Below are 16,532 nucleotides of genomic sequence, written 5' to 3'. Positions count from 1 at the left end.
GGAGGTTTCTGTATGTAGGCAGTCTTCTTTCGAGTATCGACGGGCAGGCAGATGCTCTTCGCTACTCTCGCCGTGACGTCTCGCTTATGAAGTACGTCACCCTAGTGAGATTATTCTGTGGACGTAGCCGACACGAATAACGAGTGCGCAAAAGTTTAAAGTGCGTCACATCTTCGAGGAAGGACCCTTAAAAGTGAATTCAGCTGTGTCATGCATGTCAGTTTCGCAGAACGATGACGACTCGGTATTCAGGAGTTGGTCGCCTGTCGCCGTAGGCAAGCGCTTACAAGAACCACACAACGTAACAGCTATTGCAGTACCCGTGTTACGCACATCAAAAGATCGCGTATCTATTGCACCTAAACAAAAAAATAAGAAACTTTAAATTCCGATGTTGTTGAGAAAAGACTTTGCGCAAAGAAGTGGGCAAATATAAGAAGCGATAAACAGAAGTAATTAAGGTGCTTACGAGTTATGAAATATAGCGTACTAAAAGCTTGACGAAAACGTTCCCAGACTCTAGTGACTCTTTTCCGTCAACTGAATGACTACGAACAGTAGTTATTCGGTTGAAATGAGCTTCTGAACCCTTGATACGTTTGCAGTCCTATGTGGTCACTGTCTGCGTCGTTGTAATAATAATAATAATAATAATAATAATAATAATAATAATAATAATAATAATAATAATAATATAATAATAATAATAATAATAATAACGGACCCGTTCCCTTCGGGGAAGTATACTACGGGGTGCCTTATTTTTAGCACATTTTTTAAAATGACTCGGGTCATGTACACAATTCTTTTATACTTCATTTTCAGTGGCGGACATTATTTGTACTTGAAATTAAAATTAATGCTTAAATAATTACCGAAGGTTCGCTAATTACGCATTGAACTCATTACTTTATGGCACATGTTGCACGTTGGCACATGTTGGCACATGGCAATTGTCGCCGATGAGTTTGTAACTCATATCCACTTTGTAGCAAATTCTGAGGACGACTCCTGTTTCGAGATGTGCGTTGCCAAAGTTTGCCAACTTATCCATTTGTGTTCCAATGATTCTTGAGTTTAGATGCGTAAAAAGGCTCTTTGTTAAAGGGTAAGTACAACAGAAGTACATTTTTACTGCAAGTTTGACAACCATTGTTTGACACCTGGCGTTCCAAGTGGACGTAGCTTGTGAAATCCCTAGCTTCATTTTGTATATCGCGAGACATGTCCTAGAACAATTCGTTAAAAAGTCGATTATTGAAATTTCACTATTTTATCAAAAGTGCATTTTGTTATCCAGTGTGGGCAAAATCCGTCGCCAAATCTTACAGCTCAGTGAGTAGGCTTGTGCTAGATTCGACAGCCGATTTTATTTAAAATTTGTTTACGATAGCGTAAAACACCTCATATGAATAAGGCTAGCGTTTGACTCCTAAAATTGCGCGGAACTCTTGCCTTTGCTGGACGCTCTGGCATTAAGTTTCTAAAAGATGAAACTAATGATGGCCGTAAACGAAAGCAGCTTACACACAGCATGACAAGCCTCCGCTAAATTGGTTTGCACGTCCGCGGCGAATATGTATTTACATTCACGAAGCCACGTTAATCGCACAGTTTGTAGATGGCCATATGGGTGCTTGAGCTCACACAGGCGTCAAGTGAGTAGAGTGGTGTCACATTAATGTGTTAATATTTTTCACAAAACCATTTCCCATAACTATTTCTCACCTAGCTACATGTGCATATACATTGCTCACAATTTGGACGAATTCTTGTCCAAAATAAACGTATCATCTGGGAGTATTCACATAAACAATTGCCATATTGGCACTGCACCATTTGCGCAACTTGAGCTAAAAACAAGCTGTTTGCTCGGAAAGGTATTTGCTGCCACCGCTACAAGTTGCTTTTTATGGTGTTTTCCTTCGGAAAGCTGTTTGGTGGGTCATGCAAAACACCGAAGTCAAAGGCCAAAAAAAAAAAAAGACAATAAACGCTTTAGAGTCCTTGAAGTAGGTCAATTGAAGGAAGGAACTTACGTAACGCCTTTGTCGTCTTGTGTCGTGAGGACGGTATAAACGGCGTGTAATTTTGCGCTATATACTGTGGAGACTGATCGGTCGTATCATATGGACGGTTCGCTAAGGAAGTATCGAAGCAGGTTTCGACGTGGAGATGAGTAAATAATACCCGCAGTGAGAGCTAAAAATGTTCCATGATTAAGGTCAAATCCAAGACAGCATATGCGTAATATTTTGCTAAAAGACTCGCTGACGGTGATGTGGCGGTGATGTCGGGCTCCACATGTGTCATGTTGGTTTTTCGCTTTATATAGTGAATGAGGGATTATAACGTCGAGTCCAGTTTTCTTCATTATTTTAACGAGTGCCCACTTTACTTCTGCAACGACAAGTCAGGCAAGCGTGGAGGCATAGTTAAAATTCACGAGGACCGTATAGCTGACACGTTTTGTCTTCTGGACTCAGTGCCGTGGCTTTGGAGCCGTCGGCCAGCTGAAGTTCTCAAAGGCGACACAAGGCGAGCAAGCATAAGGCAACTTTTACTCTTTCGCGTCCAAGTCCCGACAGCGGTGCAAGTTATTCTTACACCGCGGTCGTGTGTCAGCGCAGGCTCCGCGCCTGCCATAATGGTGTTGATAGCAGCGGTGCATCGTCCCCGTAGTCATTACAGAGCGTTCAGCTGCCAGGGCGTATATCTTCACAGGGCTTCAGTTCTTCGTTCGCTTCGGCTCTCTGTAGAGTTATAGTGTCATGGTGCTAGCTGAGACCGTGTGCGAGTACCACTAAATGCAAGACAGCTCGTAGCATTCGGTTACGAGTCCTTGAACCACTGCGACGTACCAGGTGTGCTTAGGTAGACCGCTATCAGCATGGTGCGAGATGAACAGGCCTGACAGATGCGGTATTGGTGGCTTTATTTAAACGCAGTGCCTCCCACACTTGTGGTTCTACGCTGCTGACCTGCAGCTACTAGTGGGCTTCACTCCAGCGGTCATCCTGCTCGTCAGGTGAGTACACTTGTGACACAGTCCTCGCTCAGCACAGGATAGAGATATTTTTGAAAGTTTGCGTTTAAAAGCAAAAAACAAGTTGCGTTTTCAAGATTCCCCAGATCGATTCTGGTACAGGTCTGGTCTTGTTCACTTGCATGTATTCAATTGCCATAAGATAAGGGGAGGGTATCTACATGTCAACTAGAAAAAAAAATAAGAAAAAAAAGGGTCTTACAGGCTGGGGGGAGGTGAGGGAGAGCATAGAAAGATGAAAGAGATATGTAACCAAATGGGCCCGTTCACAGCAGGTGCGTAGCCAGGGGAGGTGTTTCGATGTTAGAACGCCCCCCGAAATTTTCTGTGCGCTGCGTACCCCCCTCCCCCCACCTCGTCTAACGCCGCAACAGCGGTTGTTGGGGTGTGCACTTCCTTGATTTCCACCGCGGTATGGGCCTGTCGCATCTTTCCGTCGACCGCCGACGGCTTCGGCTGAATACGTAGTCTGAACGCGAGCGTAAAGACTCCTTTTCTACTTTTTTGTATCTTCTTCGGCCAAAAGTTGAGTAGGCTTCAGCTGTGTAGGACCCAGACCAAGAATGTATCATTCATATAACCTCAAGGCCCCGCACAATCGTGTTGCTAAATTTATATTTTCAGTATATTCCACCAGCGCCGAACTACTAAAGCAAAAATGAACTCAACTTCAGTCACTACATCGCACAATAGCACGATTCACGCTCTTCCATAAACTTGATCACCACCCATCCTTTCACGATGGTTTCTTTCATATCAACTCTGCTGCACTCCCTCGTCGTGGTCATCCGTTAAAAATAGAGGTTCTAATTTGCCGCACATCCAGATACGCTCAATATTTCATACCGTGCACTATAACAGAGTGGAGTAAACTGCCATATCTCAATGCAACTCAAAGTGACCCCGTAATGAATTTCAAAAACTTGTTCGTAGGTAGCTCATGTCCTGACTGCTAAAAGTCAGTGCACGTACGTGCGTGCGTGTTTGTGTTTGCGCACGCGATATAATGAAATAAATAAAATACATAAATAAAAGTAGTAAGCTTACAAGAACCAATTACCTTTGTTTCGACAGACAGCCAACGCCTGCCTTTGTCGCGCTATTCTAATTTTTCGCCGTTTCTCATGTCAAATTAACGAGCCCAAACTACCGTTCTTGTCACAAAGTAAAAGGTAATAAAGTGTGCACATCGTTATTATAGAGAAACATAGTGTCATAATGGCGGCTTTTATGGCTTCAGAAAAATCGTCCTGATGCCAGTAATAACATGGAAATGCGAGAAAACTAGCAAACAGCTGTCGAATTCCACTGCCATACCAGTTTACGTGGGAATAAATGTCCGCACATGGCTTCGAATATGTCGCTGAGCCTAACGTGTGGAAATTCGTGTCTTTACAGGTGGCCCAAGGCAGGATTGGCGCTAACACTGACCATGGTCCTGGCGTGCACCGTGTACATAGCCTTGCAGACGCTATACAGCGACCTCTACCCCGTTACAATATACTTCGCGGAAGACGTCATGTACGTTTCTGCGTTCCAACCCTGCTGAAACGTGTTCGCATGCAGTCGAAGAATTCCATACGTGTTTTGTACTGTTAATTAATGTTAAGTCAGTTAATGTTTTTGCGGAGTTGGCAAGCAAAAGAATCATTTTTAGAGCAATGTTCGCAGTGCGTTCTTTGTGTCTACTCGACTCATCGGTTACGCACTTATGCAGAGGTAGCTGTACGAAGAAAGGCAGAATACTAGCCACGAGCCAGGCTAGAAAATGCGTTTTCGGTAGCCACTTCATAGCGCACTCCAGGGCCGTAACTAAGGGGGGGTTGAGGGGGTTCTGACACCCTCCGAATTTTTTTCATGCTTTAACTTTTCGGATGATATTCAAATACTTGCATGCCTTCACAGCGACCACCAGTTGACAAAGTTAACCGTTCTACAGACAAACACCCTCCGAAAAATATTCCTGGGCACGGCCCTGGCGCACTCAACAGGTTTGTTGAAGATTAGCAGTTGTGTAATCAGTGCAGGTGCATGCTGCAGACTTGAGGGTCGAGGGTCCTCCCAATGAACGGTTAGCGGCAGTTATTCGCGCTATACAGCAGTAATATTCCTCTTCTTCTAGGAGAGGGGTATCAAACACGCGACCAGCGCATGATTGTCTTCGTCCCACATTTTTTCCTTAGTACGTATGTCCGTGAGCTACCAGACGTGTGTGGTCTCAAGCATTTTTTTTTTCGTGAGGCACCTCATCTGGTCACCATATGTTAAAGCATAACCGTGGAACAAAAACTCTATATTTCAGAATCGGCACCCAGATTTCCAGATTTCAGTCATTCTGTAGATCAGTAGCGATACGTTTCTCGAAACCTGACGACAAATCAAATCCCCTTCAGAAATGACCCATATATTAGATATGGGAAAAGCCTTCTTTCAAATGACAACGTTAGCTGACATTTTGTTCAAACTCCCCCTCCCCGCTTCAATTGTTTTCACCATCTCGGTCCATCGGGAGACTAAATTTCGTGACTTTCGTGACTGCGGCCCGCTAGCTGAGGTGAGCTTGCGACTCCTCTTACAGGGCTTTCGACCAGGATGAGCCCAGCTACATACATCGGAGAAAGAAAACGCACCAATTAGCCCAAAGTATTATTCACTCTATTTATGGCAATCAAACTGCAATAATCAAACGATAACGATAACAATTAAATGAGCTATAAGTCATGATAAATAGAAGGCATGACCAATAAAGACTTATAAAGCGTACCAATTAAAAGATCAACCAAAATATTAGATCACGCCGTCTTTGATGGTGGGCACCGGATTAATTATGTCCACCGCAGTTTTCTATTATGCAACCAAATTTGTGTGCTGTATAATTTTTGCATTCTGCCTCCATCGGAATGCGGCCATCGCAAATGGGACTCCAATCTTTTGATCAACTGAAGAACATCGTAGAAGCCGTAGTGGGCCAGTTTTAACAGTTAATGCGCAAAAAAAAAATACTTCGGCCACGCGCTTTTAGATCATTAGGATTCATCACGGTATAGTTTAAATGAGTAAAGTACATAAGATCAAAATAAACAATATCGCAGATGTATGTTTTATTAGGTTCTCGCGCTATTCTTCCTACACCACTGCCTCCTATTTACCACGTCTTAGCTGTTTCGCTCCTCTTGGCTTTGTCTTGGTAGTGTACGAAAGTTATCCGCGCCGCGGTATGTCTAGCCCTACACTTTTCCAATCGGATGTCAAGGAACAGAAAATTTCCTTTTTCACCTTAAGTGCGCGGTACCTGTATCTTACACTTTATTGTTGCTGAAACCGGTGCGCGTATACCTATTGGCGCAGCACAGTATTACCCTACAGGTCGTGCGCAGTAACAATGTCGAAACCACCTTTCTCGTCCGGCCATGCAGGAAGTCTCGTCGCACGCACACGGAAGTGTTCAAGCGGCCCTTCTCGCACGCGGGCGCCTTCTCACTGGGCCTGCTGCTGGCCTACCTGCTGCGCTCCTCCGGGCGTCTCGACGCCAAGGGATCCCCGTGGTGGGCCGGTGGGGCGTGGCGCGCCGCCGGCTGGGCCGCGGCCTCGGGCTGCGGCTTCGCCGTCCTCCTGGGGGTCGAGCAGTGGCACAAGGGCCTGCTGCCTGGACCGGCCGTTGCGGCCCTGTACGCGTCTCTGCACAAGACAGCCTGGGGACTGCTCGTTGCCTGGGTCGCCTACGTCGTGTGCACCGACCGAAAGGGTACGCCGCGACACGTACACGGTCACCTCTGCTGCCCATCTTCAGCTGCTTAACACGGGAGCCTCATGTCTGTAGTACGGCTAAACTTGTAATTATTTGAAAATGCTGATAAAAATATTTCACGCAACCACATGAATCGCACTGCTGTAAATTCGGGAAGGCGCAATTCGTTTCTCTGTAGGCGCCCGCTGACATTGCAGTCATGTGGCGCGATCGTTTTGAGGTCAAGAAATCCTAATCTTCAACCTGTTTTTTTTATTTTTTTATATACTTTAACAAGTGACCAACGTTGCCTTCTGTGAAGTCTTCAATTTATCATCCATCACCCAATACGCAATGCGCACTCGATCACGAGCCGCAACACTCCAGCGCTGTACTTGCTGTGCTTCCCGGCCAGCAAAAAGAAAAAAATCATTTACGTCATACGTTTGAGCTTATATGATAGGTAAGTTGCGGTACCGAGCAGCGTTGCGTAAAAATATGCCACTCGCAAACTACAATTATGAACCAATACTGCCAAATGAATTACGGCAAGCTGCGTTCACCTTTCACTCATAAGCAATGCAGTGAAGCAAACTACTGTAGATGGGTGCCTGCTCTTTTAGAGTCTAAAGCGAGGACGGCTCATTCCATTCAGCTACATTTAGAATTAACAATGACATTTACGAGCGCAATGAGCTCCTGGCGAAAATTCGAGCGGTTGATTAAAACAGTGCACAATGTTGACTAGCTTCACCGTTCAGCTCAGAATTTAACGGCCACAAAGAGCTATCAAAGAACATAAACGAACTGGTTGCCAATTACCAAGCACTTGCACCCCCTCCCCACTCTCGTACCATACGCACTTTTATCTGTCCTCATCAAAAATGCCCTCAGTAATCAGAAATTAACAATAATGTCACACTTTCGCCGCAAGAGAGAATCAATGAATGCGATAGCGACAAATTGTAATGTTATACGAAAAAAGGCTAGCAGCTAACGCCTTTGGGATCCGATCTGCCGTCACTCTACAAAACGCTGACGTAAGGGAATACGGCCGCTCCAGCGAGCAAAGCGGTTTTCATGCTGTCAGTGCTTCAACGCGAAGGAAGCGACGACAGCACAGCACGTCCGAAAGTATGAGCCGTTTGCTTATCCACACTAGAGATATACGGTGCGCACGGCCGCGGGTGACCACGCCCTGTAAGTCAAAGTACGCACTTCCTCCTGTAGGCACGCCGCCAGCCCTCCGGCTCCTATATCCATGTGCGTTTCGCGCGACGAAAGATGGGCGGGGCGTTTCCTCTCTGCCTGGGGAGCGATAGTCGGCAGCTCTCACACGCGGGGCGATGTAATCGCATGCGCTCTTCGCGCGACGGAGATGGCCGGCTCGTTTCATTTCTGCTTCAGCCGCGTTCGTCGGCAGCTCTCGCGCGCTTTCACTAGCACGTAGAACGTACGACGCGCGAGGCGATGTTATCGATCTGGACTTCATACGGAACATGACGGCGACGGCAAAAACTCGTCGAGTGTCCGTGTAATTGCTATCACAATAGAAATACTGTGGACCAAGCCACTGCCGAGGTTTTGAAGGTATTTCCAACAATGGACTTTCCAAAACAAATTGGATAGATCACCTCTCTGCATGTGTACGTATCTGAACGGGACTGAGTAGAGTTATTTCAAGCATCTATGGCGTGCAATTTCATCGCATTAAAGATGTCAAATCTACCCGTAATTACATTTGTACACGTGATGACGAAAGCGCTGTCTCATACCACAATAACCGCCGACAAAGGCAGGACGAGGCGCTGGCAGGACGAAGGCGTGCGCGTGCGTGCTCCGCGTGCTTAAACGTTTCTCCTACTTTCCGCTGTTCTATCCGCGTACCACATACATATTTAACCGTCCTGTAAAACAAATTTCTTGCCTTTGTAAAGGTCTGTCTTCGCTGACTGCCATATGCCATGTGCACAACGTGCTAAAAGGCATAAGAACAATTGTTTAGAGCAGAACGCACGTGCACCCTGTGTGCTCTTTTCCGAGACGAGGTGTACCAGTTACCACAATATTGTGTACAGCCTTTTAATTGAAAAAAAAGAAGAAAGATAGGAACAACCACAAATTCCTTTAAAAAGCTGTTCGCTTTATTAAATGAATAATGTGCTAATTGAAGGCGTATATTTAGTGCAGTGAGGATACTTCGATCGTGTTCCTTCCTTGCCCGATTGCGTAGCGCATCAGTAGCCGCATCATAGGTCGCTATATATATAAGCAGATTCGTCATGTGCGTGTTGACTAAAGTGGTGAAAGCGTGCAAGAAGGAGCTGCCCTTCTCCTCTCCCACTTGCGGTGCTGCAACCGACAGAGGATTAGGGAAGCGGCTTCGAGAGCGGGACCCAAAATCTGCGCGACACCGTGCTTCTCAAAATACTGTCATATACGCCCCACAACTGGGCGACGCGTGAGCATGCACCTGACACCGGCGCCTTTGTATGAGCGGAAAATGACCAACAATCACCGAACACACGAAAACGTGCGAAAGATGCGAAGAAAGCTGCGCGTTATAAAACCATACCTACGACGACGTTAATTGGAACGTGACGGCTACCGTTTAGCCGGATTTCTTCCCGTCCTTCGGCCGTCGACAACGGCACCGCACGAAACTGCAACTCGTCGGTTGGTTGGCCCACAGTAAATCGCCAACTGTACTCCACAAGAAAGTGTACGTATACACTGAGCTGCAACCATCATGAGAGCTGCATCGGTACACGCAGGCATCCCCGCCCGGTTTCTGTCGTGGGGTCCGTTCGTGGCACTGAGCCGGCTGTCGTTCAGCGCCTACCTGCTGCACATCCTGGTGCTGTTCGTGCGTTTCGGAAGCATCCGGGAGCGCCTTTACAGCAGCCACTTCATACAGGTTAGTATGGCGCTGCTTCTCAGTTGTGACCGCTTGCGTTTTGGACGGCTGCACCACGCCTCTTTTCGCACCGAGTATCCCCCTACATGTGTCCAACTCCAACAAACATTTTCAAACTCAAAACTTCCATGAAGTACAGACGTACCTCAGAAATGTAAGCAATAACGCGCGCATCCGGTTTAGCCAATAGGTGAAAACGTGCTGCACTTGCCGCTTACCTGGACTTTATTTGATTTGACAGGAAGACAACAAAAATCAAATAATACCTCGGGCACTCGCTCGCGCGTTGCTGCTAGAATACCCAAGGTCGGCACTGCCAGCGATATACCATAATTCAGGCACATGTATTTCAGATGCGGTGAACTTGATTTGCCTCTTTCCGACACTAAGTGGTGCCTCTTCGCATAACTTACAAGACAGGTTTCAACCTATCAGAATATAATGTGTCGACATATATGCATGGTCAAACGTGGCAGCGCCTTATGCCGATTTTCATAATCTTCTGAAGTACAATAATTTAGATGGCTAAACCACTCGCTCAAAACAAAATGGTGAGAACTCAGCTCCTGGAAAAACGCGTTTGCAATGCCCAGGCGTGCTGATAATACTACTTAACCAACGTAATGCTCAGTTACACTCGTGGATTCTGTTGAAATGGATGGAAAGCCACGGAGACAAGGTGTGGTGGCTAGACATGGTGCGCACAATTACATTCTCTTGTTTATTGAAGCTGGAGAAGGGATAACTTACACGTGTTATTTGCAGCAGTAAACTAAAAACTAAGACAAAATACAGCACACAATGTTAAAGTTCACTTATCAATGCGATAAGCTTTCTCAGCCATCCCGCGGTATGCGCTTTGTATTGTGTTTTTGGCCCCATTATCCTGGCGGCAGTTCAAATAAAAAAATACTCGAAAAAGATGGCGAAGCTTGCACTAAGTCGCGCAAGCCTTGATACAGCGCCGTTGGGCAATTCTGAAGTCTAATCTTGCTACTTCTAGGTTGTTTCTAGGTTGCTGCTAGGCTTCTAGGTTGTTTCTAGGTTGCTTCTAGGTTGTTGCCAGGCTTTAGCTAGCTGATGCTAGGTTGTTTCAAGGTTGTTGCTAGGCTTTAGCTAGGTGATGCTAGGTTGTTTCTAGGTTGTTGCTAGGCTTTAGCTAGGTGATGCTAGGTTGCGTTTCAGCGCAGGGAAGTTCGAGGTAAAACGACAGACAGTCACAGACACTACACGGGTATCCAAACTCCAGAGACAAACTCGCGCTGAAAGTGAGCGTTTGCACCTCCTGTAGACCTACGGGCACGTCGTCATTCGCGTAGGGCTTCCATCGCTTCGGGGGTCTTCTCGCAGCCGCCGTTGCCGTTGCCTTTGCCGTTCCCTAGTATTCGCGAATAATTTGAGCCAATACGCCACCTAGCGGAGCGAGCGCGAAACAGGCTATTGAGGTCCATTTAGCAGACGACATTCACTTTCGCACGTGCGGTAGCGGCTCTGGCGGATGCATTCGTCGTCAGGAAAGGAAGGAAAAAAAAAAAACCCCGTATTCCAAAGCAGTTTTTTCTGCGTTTCGCTGTGCACGTGGCGAGGGTAATGGGATAGTATCTCTTCACAAGTTTCCGTTTTTTTAGTGAACGGCGAAGAACGGCGTAAAAATGTCACAGTTTCGCAGCAACGGCGAAGCAGTGAATGCGATAGCAACAAACTGGAATGTAACGCCAAGAACGGCAAGCAGCTCGAAAGTTCCAGCGCGATGCTCAAGCATAAGGACGCATGAAAAGAACACACACAAGACGAGCGCGAACTAACAACTGTCACAGCTCGACACTTACACTCTAAGAAAAAAAAAGAGTATGCGTGACTCTTTTCGGAGAGTTCTGACTTGCCACGTATACGACTCTCTTTAAATAGTCACGGTGACTCTCTTGGTGGGTCAGGGTCGGCTCGCTCTAGGAGAGTCCCCTGACCCTCTAGGAAGAGTGGAAAGACTTTCATCGGGAGGATCACGTTACCACTTATAGGGAGTCAGACGACTCTTGCCGGTAACGCTCCTAGGGGGGTCAAGGGACCCACACCGAAGCGTCAAGCGACTCCACAAGTATTTTAAGCTACTCATTTGATCCTTGCTCTACTTTTGCGCGACTACTGTTGAAAATAGTGGAGTATTCATTTTAAGCAAGTCCAATAATACTTGCCGTTCTGCCCAGCGACTGTAAAAAAAGAATAGTTCAGCTTTAGCATTATTTTAATAAAACTCGTCAAAACAACACATATTTTCCAGCAAAGTTATATAGAAAGCGCGAAAAGATGGTCTGTGATTTCCAATTAAGAAGTTTGGGTATTCCTCATTTACATGCTTCTATGAGTATAGCCAACTAAAATGTGTGACTGTGATGTGCACAGTGTCATATGGTGCTAAATGAACAGCAGAAATCGCCATCATGTTTCCATATTTATTCCTTGTGATTAAGAATTAATCAAAAAGTGGTGACAGCTTGAGGCATCAGACTTGTGGCTTGCTAGGTTGTCGCTCCTGTCCAGCGTGAGCACCATGAAAAACGGTATCTGAAAAGCAGAACGTGATATTATGATGAGAAAATGAAATTGCAGTAAAGGTTTGCAAAACCTACACAATAAGTGGTTCACACAGACATAATAAAGGCTAACAACAAAACAACAAAGCACATCCTCCGGCAGCCAGGGGTATGCCGTGAGCGGTTATTGACCGCATGTTTTACAAACGTAACCCATCCTTAAATACTCAGATAAACAGATGCGAGTACTAGGGCCCGAACGACACCCATCGCGTGCGTACGCCGTCTACGTCGAGATCAGACATGTCATATGCTAGAATTAGCGCATATAACTCCCACAATCACGTACACTCACTCGATTGTTATAGCGCCCAACGTCATCGCAGTGTATGCAAACCACGAAAACAGCAAACAGAAACGAGAGAAAAGAGTGCACGCCGGCGGCCGCAACAACGCGCGCCGTCGAAAGTCTAGAGCTTTTTCACTTTACCGGCGAGGCGTGTCCAACTTGAATGACTACCGCGTACATTCTGGAAGCCATCGTACTATATCTGCACCTCAAACTACCGTCTTTAGGCCAACAAAAACCATTACATATAGTGCGTCTGAGCGTTCTGTACACAGGCTTTTTTTTTTTTTTTCACGTTCCCAGGCGTGGAAGCACGCTGCACATTCAAGGTCGATGGAAATGTTATTATGAAGTAGACTAAAGTGCATCTCAAAACGACATCTTGCACCTTCAGTAGTGCAGACACGACGTGCGATCAGCAAGAAATGACCCTCGATTATTGTTTGCATCGCTCACTTTATGGGAGCTTGTACAGCAACGCGCATAACGGTGGCAACTCCTTAACTGACAGCTTTAGTTGGGCATCCGCAACAGCCCCGCGGATACAGGCTACTGTTGGAAATGGCTGGCAGATTCCGCAGAGCTGCTGCAGACGCCCAGCTAAAGCTGTATAATTAGTACCTACGAAAGCAGTACACTCACCGTTAACTGGCGCCCGTTGTCGGTGTCCGCAGCTCCATGAATATTCCGCCCTCCAAGCGTCACTTCGTGCACGGAGCCGGCGTCAACACCACCGAAGACGCGCAATCAACGCAACTGACGCAACCACGCAACGCATTCCAATAGGTGGTGGTAGTGGTTTGAAGAGGAAAAGGCGCCTAATTTCTGCAGCCCGGTCGGGAGCACGGCGCAGCGCCTGTCCAATAGACCAGGAGACTGAGATGACTGAGACGACAGAGAGAGGAGAGCGGCGCGCCACCCCGGCGCCAACCCCGTCTGCGTCGCCGAGCAAGGCGCCACAACGGCGCCAAAGGGCGAGCGTGCGATATGTATGGCGTATACGGCGGCTCTTCCGTATACCGAAGCCAATCGAAACGCGCTTCAGGAGGGTCCAGTGACTCCTTCCCAAATGCGAACTCTTTTTCTCTGCCTGTACCTTCCAAAAGGGGTCAGATGGACACCCGAAGAGAGTCACGGTGCCATGACCCTCTTTTGACTCTCTTTTTTCTTAGAGTGTAAAGCGCGCTGCTCGAACAGGACGCACGAAACGAATTGAAACAGTTGTTACTTTGTGTTCGAAGAGCGCGCTCATTTCGCAAACGTGCCTGCTGCCGCGAGCGAAGTGACCTTCGTGCGCTCTGGAACTTCAACTTTGCGGTGCAAGCACAAGACGTACAAACCAACGTTTAGTCTAGTAATTAACGTTGGTACAAACCGCCCCCATCACGCGCACGGGCGACCACGCCCTGTAGGCCAAAGTACAGCTGGTAGAGGTAGCAGGCGCGCGCGCATCGCAATCAACGAGCGGGGCGATGACCTTTAACGCTAAATTTAAAGCGCGCCCTTCACGCCATCTCGCTGGTGATCAAGAGAATACGCTGAAGCGCTTCCGAGCTCTGTGTACCGCCAGCGGTAAATGGTGTATATAAATAGCTCACCGTTGCTCTGCTGAAAGACGTACTTTCCGTGGTCGAGTCGTAACGCCGCGCGTTGCGGAGGGAAGGATCGCGCGTTCGAATCCGCGCATCGGAAAAAAAAAATTCTGAATTATTTTTCTTCGTGGCTTTTATATATATACATACGTACATATATATATAAAAGCAGCAGAGCAACGGTGAGCTATATATATATATATATATATATATATATATATATATATATATATATATATATATATATATATACATACTCTAAGAATAAATTTGAGTATTTCGGGAGTACTTCTAGCCCCGAGAAGTTGGGGTGGCGCCGCCTGGCGGTAGGCGCAGATGACGTCACGGCACGGACTCTTCGATGCCTGCTGTGGCGCGCCCACACAACGTGCGCTCGCGTCGTACGCTGTTTCACTGTTTTGTTCGGTTTTTGCTTGTCTCAAGCTTCAGACAAATGACGAAAACAGCATCGATAATGTTCCGAGTAAAATGACAAAAAGCTATACATTATTTTTCCGTACAATCGCCTATGGTGCACGCCCGCGCTCCGTTGTGTATGCACATTTCGAAAGGTCGGATCAGATTTGTGTTGTGTCGCGCTGCTAACCTCGAGGATGGGTTTGATTGCCGACCACAGCAGCCGCATTCCGACGGTGGTTATACGCAAGAATATCCCTGTGCTTAGATACAGGGGCACGTCAAAGAATTGGAGGTGGTCAAAATTAATCCGCAGCGTGCCTCACAATCAATCATGTCGTGGTTTTGACTTTATTATGTTGCGTTGTTCACGGGCGATTCCTTTAGGAGACGTGATGGTTTCGCCTCCGCAAGCGTTATTTGAATTGTACGCATCCGCGATATGCGGACAGCATTTTTGCCGGTCTGCCAAGCCCCGCACACAGTTACAAAAACGCATGCAGTATCGAGTCTCGCAATATATCTCTAAAGCGCTCGCCCCAAAATACCGCCGCAGCTGTCGTTTTAGTTATCTAGTGTACTCGTTCACTCATCATGTTGTATAGTTTGAAGTTTTTCTTGCAATAATCTCGGTGCTTCATTCCACTACAAAAAGTTGAGGTTAATCGCGGAAACTTCTTACTGCTGTCAGAGCGTGTCTTCGTGCAGCATTGTTGCAACGGTGCGGTCACGCTCGTCACGCAGTTTAGATATTCAGCTCGTAAATTAATTTTCCTTGCAGTTCATTACCCCTGAGCAGCATCAACCTGTATGTGGACATGACGTGCGAGACCAGTCGTTGCTACATTGAGGCGAAGGAGCTTTAATTATTACGTGGGTCCAATCTTTGAGTGCGCCATCGAAACACTGCAGAACGCCCATCTTGAATTTCTGGCGTTTGGCAAGCGATTGCTATCAGCAGTGCTGCCACGTGAAATGAACATCAACGTTTTTGACGCGATGGTTGATCGGATTAGTAGTTCACGCAAATCAGGGTATACGTCTACTAACCCATGACGACTGCTGAGGAGAAATCTGTACGTATGATCCAAGTATGCCAACATCTCAGCATTCCCGAAACCGTTGTCTGTGTGGCAACGCAATTCTGTCAAATCACCTAGATTACCTAGTGGCGGACATAACTTGCAAGACATGCCACAATGCATTTAGTGAATTGAAAACGCCTTAATTTCATTTGTAATACTTCAGGACACAAGTTTTAACCTTGGAGTCTCTATATTCCTTGTCATAGTGATGTTAGAAGCACCTAAATCTAAGTACACGGGCCTCAGACATTTTAGCCTCCATCGAAAATGTAGCCGCCGCGGCCGGGATTCGATCCCGCGACCTTCGGGTCAGCACTCGAGTGCCATAACCACTAGACCACCGTGGCTGGGCCCGCTAGTGTCGCTAGCGCTCCTCGCGGATGACGTCAAGTGCATACCCCCAGTTTACACCGACCTATAACGATACACTGCTGTAGCAACAAGCAAGCAGAATTGCGGGCCTGACGTCGTGCCGGGGGCCGCAGGTTGCCGACCGCTACTTTAGATCGACAAAGAGCTGCGGTAACAAAGATGCATGTTTCATCTGCTTTTTCTAGCACTGGGTCTATGCACCTTGTCAACAAAGGCTCCCTGGGCGCCACCATAGTCCTCTCTGGGCTGATGTTAATATACGTGACCATCCTAAAAATGCACTGCCGAGGCTGTGACGTAAGCTTTTGTACTCCCTGCAATAGTCTAGAAAAAAGGTGATCCTTTTCTCCGTTGAAAAGGTCTATATAGCACATGTATCTGCAGTGCGCGCTTTAAAGCGGCTCACTCAAAACATTCGCGTATAGTTAAGTTCATTAGCGCACAAATGTTCACATTGCAGCCAATGTCGTCATAAGGTTATGTACAAGCAACATGA

At 46.8% G+C, this 16,532-nt stretch overlaps 1 protein-coding gene across 2 annotated transcripts in view; it reads left to right on the top strand.

The window, feature by feature from the left end:
- LOC119399533 (nose resistant to fluoxetine protein 6-like) overlaps positions 1-16,532 on the top strand; it is a 90,376-nt gene that overhangs the window by 68,141 nt on the left and 5,703 nt on the right. For both annotated transcript variants that reach the window (XM_037666352.2, XM_037666345.2), the window contains exons 10-13: positions 2,949-3,028; positions 4,445-4,567; positions 6,463-6,791; positions 9,548-9,690. In XM_037666352.2, the coding sequence (XP_037522280.1) occupies positions 2,949-3,028; positions 4,445-4,567; positions 6,463-6,791; positions 9,548-9,690 (675 nt within the window). The remainder of the gene's footprint in view (positions 1-2,948; positions 3,029-4,444; positions 4,568-6,462; positions 6,792-9,547; positions 9,691-16,532) is intronic.

The sequence above is a fragment of the Rhipicephalus sanguineus genome, chromosome 1, assembly GCF_013339695.2.
Source record: "Rhipicephalus sanguineus isolate Rsan-2018 chromosome 1, BIME_Rsan_1.4, whole genome shotgun sequence".
Taxonomy (NCBI): Eukaryota; Metazoa; Arthropoda; class Arachnida; order Ixodida; family Ixodidae; genus Rhipicephalus; species Rhipicephalus sanguineus.
This window is presented reverse-complemented; position numbering and strand designations above follow the sequence as displayed.